The sequence below is a fragment of the Calypte anna genome, chromosome 4B (genome assembly GCF_003957555.1).
Source record: "Calypte anna isolate BGI_N300 chromosome 4B, bCalAnn1_v1.p, whole genome shotgun sequence".
Lineage (NCBI taxonomy): Eukaryota > Metazoa > Chordata > Aves > Apodiformes > Trochilidae > Calypte > Calypte anna.
In genome coordinates, this window is record NC_044249.1 from 23,221,011 (window position 1) to 23,229,964 (window position 8,954).

The window sequence follows — 8,954 nt, forward strand, 5'->3', positions numbered from 1 at the left end:
GGTGATGCAGAACAGTCTTGATTCTGTGCCAAGCTGGTTTTATCCTTCTCATTTCCTTGATGACCTGTCTCGTGGTGATCATAGCCAGTCCATATCCAGGGCATGCCTAGCAACACCTTCCTCTTCTGCATATGCTCTTTCTTGACAATCTACACCCCTAATTCCCAGGCCAGTGCTCACAGTGTGTCATGTCAGACAGATAATTTTAAACATCTGCAAAGATCTTCCACTGCAGCCATTCCTTCCCTGCAGCATTTGTATGCCTGCAGCAGTCTGTGGTGCATGGATCACGCTGTCCTGGGGTGACAGCCCTGGATGCTCACCCCCCAGAGTGACTTGTGGGTGCTGGTCACAGGTTGTGGCTCACAGAGCCCACCCTGAGCCTGATGTTGCTCGGCAGCTGCCGGCAGAGGTGTGGGGGCCTCAGGGCGGGAACGGGGTGGCAGGATCAAGGCCAGCTCCATCTCCTCCCCTCCCTTGGGACAGTGTGAGACATGTTCTCCTATGGGTCTGGAGGCCAAAACCTCCCATTACAGGGCCAGCTCCTTCCCCGAGCGGCTGCAGCTTTCCCGCCTCTGCCAGTACATGACCGGCCACTGTCTGACCCCTCAGCTCCCGCACCGGTGCCCACCCAGGGCGGTGACGTTGCGGTGTAGAAGCTGCCACACCACGCACCCCCGCCCCGTTCGGTTCCCTCCCTCTCCCCCGCCCTCTTCCCCCGGCCTCGCCCTCGGCGGCGGGCGGAAGCGCGAGCGGCGGTGCCGGTGTGGATCGGGAAGGGATGGACACGCCGGCCAAGGAGGGTTCGCTGATGGTGCAGCACAGCCCCAAGTTCGGCACTAAGGTGGGCAAGCGGGGGCGGGTGGGCTCCGTTCCTCCTCCTTAACCCTCCCCGGGGGGCCCGGCCCGCCGCCCCTTTTGCTGCCCCGGCTGGTCAGGCTGCGGGTGCCTCCCGGCGCTTGGGGAAGCAGGGCTGGGGCTTTGTGGGCCGCCGAGCCCAGGGGTCCTGCCCCTCGGGGCTGTCTGGGCCTGGTGCGGTCGGGCGCGGTCGGGGCCTGTTCCGCCGCCCGGCCCGGGGTGGGGCGGGACCCCGGGCTGGGGGGCAGCCTCACGGACGAAGCGGTGAGCTGCCGGCCTGGCCCCGGCCCGGCTTGACCCGCTGCCTTGCAGAGGTGGAAGCGGAGCTGGTTTGTGTTGTACCCGGCCAGCCAGCACGGCGTGGCCCGACTGGAGTTCTTCGAGTGCAAGGAACCGTCGCTGCCGCCCGAGCGGCTGGGCACTCGCCGACTGGACAAGACAGTGGTGCGGCTGGCCGACTGCACCAGCGTGGGGCCCGTAGCCGAGAGCGGCCCCCGGCCCGGCACCGCCGTATTCCGCCTGGAGACCTCCGACAGGAGCTACCTCTTCGCGGCGGAGAAGCAGCAGAGCGACGAGTGGGTGGCCAAGCTCTGCGAGATCGCCTTCCCGGTGAGCCCCGGCCGGGCAGGGGGGCACCCCGGGGGTGGGCTGCTGCACGGGGGGGCCCAGGCATCACGGCATGGGGGTGGGTCCGGGGGGTTTACCCCTTCCCACATAGATAGAGGAGCGAGACCCTGAGGCAGGTGGGACTGTTCCCGGGCAGTCAGAGCCTGGACCTGAGCCTCCAGTCCCCTCTTGGTAGCTCTTTCCATGCCAGCAACCAGGTGGCTTACGGGAACCCCTTGGCACGCGGTCACTAATTCTAGGTTGTGGCTCCAAATTTTGGGTCTGGTGCTTCTACACCAGCGTGCAGCCTGTCCTCACCTCCTCCAGAGACCTGGCGGGGGCTGGGTGATGGCTGAGGAGCATTTGTTTCCTCTTGGCCCAACCACCACTGCCTTCCAGCCCCAGGAGCAGCAGAAGAGAAGAGCAGTGCCTGGCTCCAGGACCCTCCTGGTTCCTGTGCACCCCATCTCCCAGCCCTGGGGCTCTCCTGCATGCTGCTGGGAGCACCCCATCAGTGCTGGGCCTGCAGCATAGCCCTGCAGCTCTGGGCCCCCATAGCAGCACTGCAGCCTTCCCCAGAGCCGGTGGCCAGCCAGTGTGACACCTCCCTGCAAAAGCAGTTTGGACAGTTGGTCCACAGATATGGTCATCCACACCAGTTATTCACACACCTCTGTAATAGCAGCTCCCCTCCTGCTCTCTGTCTTGGGACATGTTTGTAGACTGGGGTTGTGCTGTAGCCAGTACCAGCCTTTGCAGTGAGCAAAATGCAAGCATGGTATGTGTTCTGGAAAGGCCTGAAGCAAGAGGCACAGGAGCTGCACATGGCAGCTCTGTGCGAAAAGCTGGAGATCCTTGGTTGTGATTTCTGGTCATTCACATAGAGAACATGATTTTATGTCATGTTTATAGCTGCCTAGAGTGTAAGCAGGGTCCAGTAGCTTGGGAACTAGGGCCAGAGATTGTCTGAAGTTTAGAACAAGATTTCTTTTTCTTTTTAAGGTGAGGGAAAGTGTAGTCAAACAGAACCCTGAAGGGCACATCTGTGGGCCCTTGCCTTCCCAATCCCAGGCTATAACCCTGCTATATTAGATCCTGTAGCTGCTATGAGCTCTAAGGACACCAGGTTTTGGCACAAAACAGCCTAAATGCCTTTTTTGGCTCTCATCTCTTGTTAAGAAGCTTGTGTGGTTGGGTTTTAAACTGAAACTGTCAGCTTGCCATTTGTAAGACCTGTCCTCTGTTGCAACCCCCACGTGACTCTGAGAAACAGCTTCCAGCTCCCATCGAAATACAGACCCTCATGCAGCAGTGCAGAGTCTGCTGAAGCAGCTCTTGCAGGGCATCTGTGGGCCTTTGATATGCATGGGACTTCCCTGGAGCAGGATCTTTGCTATTTGGAGGTATAAGTGAGGGTGCAGGCCCTACAAGAACCCTGCTGCAGGGACATGGTCCCTGAGACTGTGTGCGGTGCACTTTCAGTTCTGCACGAACTAAAATAGAAGTGCTTGCTTCCCTTCTGTGGGTGTGCAGTGATGCTGGCACTGCCTTCCTGCCCATGCAGAAACAGGACACAGACCATTGCCTTACTGGGTCATCCCACCAGCTCCTTCCCTTGATCGTACTGCTGGGACAGCGTGCCTGGGCCACTGCAATGCTTTAGGTGCTGATGTCAGCTGCAGTGGAGCTGTGGCACTGGGACACCTGCACACCCATGCCACAGTGAGTGGTATGGGGACCCCCTGGTGCTGCTCTGCAGGAGGACATGTCTCAGTGCAGGCTTGTGCTGGGGTCCAGGTCTGGAGGGTCTGGTCTGCCAGGAGGAACTGCTTTGTCCTGCAGCCTGTGCACAGCCCAGCTGGGGCCTGGGGTCATGCTGGGAGTTCCAGGGAAGCACCTCCTGCACTGTCTGGCCCTGCTCATCCCTGTTCATGTCGGCTTGGATATGGGGCTCTGGGGTCTGTCAACAGCTGGTGGGTAGGGAAGGGCTTAGTGTGGCTGCAGGGCAGCCAAGTGTGGGTGGGCTCCTCAGGGTGGGTGGCAGTGAGGGCCCAAGTGATGCGGGACTGGGGGGGCAGTGACTGCAAGTGGGCCCGGGAGCTTGGCCTGATCTTCTCTCCCTTGTCAGGGAAACAGCCCCAGCAATGCTGGCGTGGTGGCCTGGTGTGGCAGAGAAGGTAGTGGGGAGGCGCCAGCCCTGGAGATGGCTGTGAACTCCATCTACTACTCGAGAGATGAAGGTGAGACCTGCCACTTCCCTGACGTTGGGCCACCTTCTGCGGGGTCTGTCCTGCTACTGCTCCATCTCTCGGGCTGTGCTGGGCAGAGTAAGGCCTCGCCTGGAGCTGGGAACGTGGCTTCCTCTGCTCTCCCTGAGCATCCCTGTCCCTGCAGTGAACGCCTTCTGGGTGACGGTGCAACGGACTGAGGCTGCGGAGCGGTGCGAGCTGCGTGGTACTTATGTGCTCAAGGCTGAGCGCGACAGCCTTGTCCTGAAGGACCCAAGGAGAAATAAGATCATCTACGTCTGGCCCTACCGGCTGCTCCGGAGATATGGCCGGGACAAGGTGGGGATGGGGGTCCCTGTGTGCTGCTTGCTGAGCCTGTTCCCCCACAGGGCTTTTCCTGAAGGAAGGGTGAGGAGCTGATGTGCCTGACCAGCCAGTGGCAGCTGTGCAGCAGGCCTTGCCAAACACCAGATCTACAGCACTCAGTGGCTGCAGCATGGCCCCCAGGGGCAGCTGTGGCTCTGTATGTCTTCAGTTCCTGCCTGCATCAATGTGCAGGAGCATGGGATGGCAGGACACCTCTCTCTGCCAGGGGCTTGTTTTGGCAAAGCCCCTCTCTGTGTGTCCTTGCCCTCCTCCCCCTGGTGCCCTTGCAGCCCCTGCCCCCTGGTGGGCATCCCTGCAGCCTGGCTGCCCCAGTTCTCCATCCCAGTGCTCCCCTGCCTCCAGGGACTTTATCTTCCTTTGGTTCTGGCTGCTCCCTAAACTCAGTCCATCCCTCCTCAAGGGTGGTGACCAGAGCAGCAGGGGCTGTTTGAGACATAATTACTCCAGATTTATTCACCTTACAGGATGCACTGCTCTCAGCCTGGCTTACTTGTGTAGGTCTGTCCCCTCTCCATTGTCCTCCAGCAGCACGTCCCTAATTGTCTTTCTGCTACCCTGAGCACAAGAGGTATCTGATGCGCTGGGAAGGGAGAAAGTGGTCTCCCCAGAGCTATTTATAGCAGTGATGGTATCAGCTACAGTCTGCTTATGGTGCTCTCTGTGGTACTTTACAAAACAGAAGTGGGAACTTGGGGGAGCCATCTAGCTCATCTGCCAGGCCTGTGCTTGGGGCAGGATGGTGTGGGCAGGACAGCACATGGTGTGAGGAACAGGCAGCTGCACCCACAGGTCCTCAAGCAGTGTTAGTTTGGTTGCTCTTGTGTTTGGCAGCATTGACCCACAAAAGGAAGGCCCCAGATGGTTTTGCAGCAACCCCAGAGAGTGTTGCTGTACATGAGAGAGCACCAGTGAGGCAGAAAATTTCACCTTGATTCAGGGGCTTAGGTTTAGGAAAGGTGTGGGCAACAGCTGATGGGAACTGGCACATGCGTGTATGTTCAGGCCTGAGGAACGCAGCCCTGGTGCAACACTTCTCCTTAAAGTACTTTATTCCAGTAACACAGTGATGTTGGTAAGGCAAATGCTTTGCTTGCTATTGGTAGCCAAGCTGGTGCTTCAGGGCTTTCTCCTGTGGAAAGCTGGATTCCTCTGTCGTGCATCTGTTGCCCCTGGATCACATTGCTTCTTCCTGACTAACAGTTACCCATAATAGTTTCCCCTGCTAAACTCATCTTCTTGCCCTACTCTTTTCTCGGTGCTAACTTCATATGGTTTCCTAGACTATCTGGTGCCAGTTGTTGACTTTGCTGGAAATGCTCAGGTAAGGCAACAGGCAACGCCACCAGGACCTGCATCGCTGGCCCTGGAGCATTTTGCAGTGATGTCCTCTCAAGGCTTCATCCCACCCCTGCTTCACAGCTTGTTCTGGGTTGCTGGGCAGCTCGTGCACCACCTGCCCAAGTGCTGGCAGAAGCTGAGCACAGCAGGACCCTGGACTGGTGCTGGCTGAGCTGTGGCCCTTGCTGCAGGGAACAGGATGTCCAGTGAAATCTCTTGCAGGATCAGCACTGCAACAGTGCAGCCATGCACTTGTCCGCAGGAAGCACAGCCTGCACGATGTGCAGAGTCGGCAAGTGCTGGACATGGGGTAACCCTTCTGCTTCCCCTGCAGGTGATGTTCTCCTTTGAAGCTGGCAGGCGCTGCGACTCTGGCCCCGGTAACTTCACCTTTGAGACCAAGCAGGGCAACGAGATCTTCCGCCTGGTGGAAGCCTCCATCCGAGAGCAGAAAGCACAGGTGGAGGAGAACCGGCAGAGCTGTGGCTCGCTGGATTCAGATAACCCCAGCGTGGTGCTGATCAGCCAGGCCCTGGCTGACTCCCTGAGCCTGGAGCTGCCTGCGGAGGGAGATGACTCTCAGGCATCCAAAGCGGGTCTGGCATCCAGGCCCACTGTGTCAGTGGAGGAGAGAGATGCCATGTCTCTGAAGACCCGGATTCTACCAGAGCTCCCTGTGCCACAGGCCAAGACCGCGGTCTCGAGCACACCCCCACGCTCCCCACTGCCAAAGGTGCCCCGTGCCGTGCTGCCAGCCGAGGACCTGTCCAGTGTGTACTCGGAGCCCCTGGACTCGGTGAAGGGCTTGCGGCCCTGGCTGGACCCACTGTACTCAGACCCTGTAGACAGCAAACCTGCCAGTGGGGCCAGGGTGCCCAGTGGGGCCTCAGAGGAGGCAAAGCTCCGTCTGCCACTGTGCGTGGGCACATATGAGCAGGTCCGGGCTGAGGGCTTCAGCCAGACCCCAGCAGTGCCTGGGCATAGGGAGCACATCTACGATGAGCCTGAGGGCCGTGCTCCCCGCTCGCTGCCCCCCTTCACCTGCATCTACGATGAAGCGCGACCCACAGGTGAGGCCTGGCGCACCCAGGGCCATGACGGCAGGGGTGGCTATGAGTACCCCTACAACCCCAGCACCGACGACTACTCAGTACCTGCCTTCCATGCCAAGGCCAAGGGTCCCAAGCCAGTGCCTGCCCCCAAGCCCCAGGCAGCCTTTATCATCCCTAAAGGTGGGGAGAAGAGCGGGGACCCTGGCAGGCAGTGGGGGAACCCAGATTCCGAGAAGGTGTCTGTCAAGCCCAGCCTCAACAGCAGCAACAACAACAACATTGAGATTTTGTACAGCCAGGTGGTGAAGCCCCAGCATGTGCAGAGGAAGGAGCAGTCTGTGGATGAATACAGCTTGTCGCCTGTCTACGAGGACTTGGGAGAGATTTAGTGTGCTGCTTGTCTGTACCTGCCTGGGAGGGAATGGAGCAGTGCTGGCTGCTGTCCTTCATGTGTCCTGACAGTGGCTTGGGGCTGGGGATTGTTCTGGCTTGGGCAGAGCCCTGCTTGCTTACCAGCTCTGAGGGGCTGCATTTCCCTGGCAGCCCTCTCCACAGTGAGAGCAAGAGAGCTGTGGCTGTTGCAGGTTCCAGGGTGCCTCTGCAGCTCTGGAGCTGGCTCCACTGCAATCTCCTGGTCCACAGGAGAGCTGGCTGTGTCACCCTGTGCCTGATGCTCTGGCTGCCTCTGGCCAGGCTGCTGCAGTGCTGGAATGCTCATTGCTGTTCATGGAAGACTGCTTGCTATCAGTCTTCAAAAGTATTTTTATACAAAATTATTTTAATATTAAAATCTGTATGTCTCAGAATGAAATGCTTGCCTCTGGCATGTCTGGGCTGTCAGGCACATGGGTGGGGAGGTGCTGGTGCAGTACTGTGGAGCAGGGCAGCCTGGCTGGGCAGTGTTCATGTGGTGGCACATTTGTGCCTTGTGCCAGAGCTACTGAGCTGAGAGGAAACCATGAAGAAAAGCATGTGCCAGGTTTGGGTGTGGGTTGGGTGCTCTGATACCAGTGGATTATTAAGAGTATGAGAGTTAATCTGACAGGTATCTTTATGTGCTGGTCAAGGCACAAAATGTGATGACCTGAAAATGTGTGTTTCCTGTGGGTGTAAAGTTGGACAGGGCCAAGCTTCAGCTCTATGGCAGATCAGTGACTGTTGATTAGTCAGGATCTCTGCATCCCAAGCCTGACCCCTCTGCTGATTTCCCCCTGCTCCCAGCTGCTTTTAAAAGAGAGATGGCCCAGTCAGTCCTAAGTGGCAAAATCTGATCCCTGTTGTATGGTCTGATGCCAGAGGTTTGGCTGGGATTGCTGTGTGGCAGCCTTGGGCAGAAACCTATACAGGACAAACAGGTTGTCCTTCTGGTGTTGATAATACTTCTGAGAGATTTTTATGTCCCTCCTGTGTGGGACTAGACCAGGAGCCCTGGTATTGGCTGACTCTTTGGACAGGGCTAGGGATGACTTCTGCAGGGTTACCAGCCTGTTTATATAGACAGCAGCAAAACAGCCAGTGGTGTGCTTGTGCACAGGACTAAGTGTGACTTCTGCAGCCCCATCTTAGACCCAGGGAGCCACAAACCACTGAGGAAGAATTTAGGAGGAAATTCTTTCCAGAGAGGGTGATCAGGCATTGGAATGGGCTGCCCAGGGAGGTGTTGGATTCTCCATCCCTGGAGGTTTTTAAGAAGAGACTGAATGTGGCACTGAGTGCCATGGGCTGGGAACCACAGGGGGAGTGGATCAAGGGTTGTACTTCATGATCTCAGAGGTCCTTTCCAACCTGGCTGATACTGTGGTTTTGTGAAGTCTGGCCAGGTTCAGGTCCCCATACTGGTGAGATGGTGACAAGGTGGTGAGCTTTGACCAGGCATTTGTCTGATGCTCAAGTTGCAGGGGGGGAAAGCCTCAAGTCCTGTAACAATATGCCACAGCTGTAGTTGGGGCCTGTTCCTTTCTGGGTCCTCTTCTCTGCTGCGGTTCTGCTGCAGGAGAAGGGGAAAATTCCAAAGGGGTTTGGGAATCTAGGGGAAGCTGAGGTGGTTCCTACCTGGAACAAGAGGCACAAGCAAGAGGTATCTGCTGCTCATGGTTGGCTGTTGGGTGGTCCCATAGGTCCACAGCAGGTCCGTGTAGACACCCCATGGGCAGTTCTGCCTGCTTGCTTCAGAGAAGGGCTCTGGTATTGCTTAGCACGAGTGTGCAAGACATGAGGCGCACTCCTGTGTTTGGCCTGCTTCATTTATGGACCCTGCCATGTGAGTGGAGTGTGTGCAGCGGAGAAGGCCCTTAGTCTCTGCTGGTCAGGTGGGACAGTCCATTCTTGTCTGGCTCAGAGTTGTGGACCAGATGTGTCATTAGCTCGGGCTGCTGCCCTGTGCTTTACCTTATCTCTTTTCTAACAGTTCAGGTTGTAATAAATGCTTTGAGAAAAGTGTAAGAAATAAGGTAAATGCAGAACGAGCTAATGTTTGGCTGCTTGC

At 57.5% G+C, this 8,954-nt stretch overlaps 1 protein-coding gene across 2 annotated transcripts; it reads left to right on the top strand.

The window, feature by feature from the left end:
- Nucleotides 1-720: 720 nt before the first annotated feature.
- On the top strand, nucleotides 721-7,280 carry DOK1 (docking protein 1). 2 transcript variants are annotated; one of them, XM_030450771.1, is made up of 5 exons: nucleotides 721-844; nucleotides 1,171-1,467; nucleotides 3,593-3,704; nucleotides 3,859-4,031; nucleotides 5,752-7,280. In XM_030450771.1, exons 1-5 carry the CDS (start codon nucleotides 782-784, stop codon nucleotides 6,856-6,858), a joined length of 1,752 nt encoding a protein of 583 aa, XP_030306631.1. In that variant the 5' UTR covers nucleotides 721-781; the 3' UTR covers nucleotides 6,859-7,280. The 2 variants fall into 2 exon arrangements, with proteins under 2 accessions (XP_030306631.1, XP_030306632.1); XM_030450772.1 differs by lacking the exons at nucleotides 3,593-3,704; nucleotides 3,859-4,031.
- Nucleotides 7,281-8,954: the final 1,674 nt, after the last annotated feature.

What these genes read in the sequence shown, in the direction of transcription:
- DOK1 (XM_030450771.1), top strand. Translation starts at nt 782, where the DNA reads ATGGACACGCCGGCCAAGGAGGGTTCGCTGATGGTGCAGCACAGCCCC. An exon ending in GCCCCAAGTTCGGCACTAAG is followed by an intron (nt 845 to 1,170) that starts GTGGGCAAGCGG and finishes GCTGCCTTGCAG; the next exon opens with AGGTGGAAGCGGAGCTGGTT. An exon ending in CTACTACTCGAGAGATGAAG is followed by an intron (nt 3,705 to 3,858) that starts GTGAGACCTGCC and finishes CTGTCCCTGCAG; the next exon opens with TGAACGCCTTCTGGGTGACG.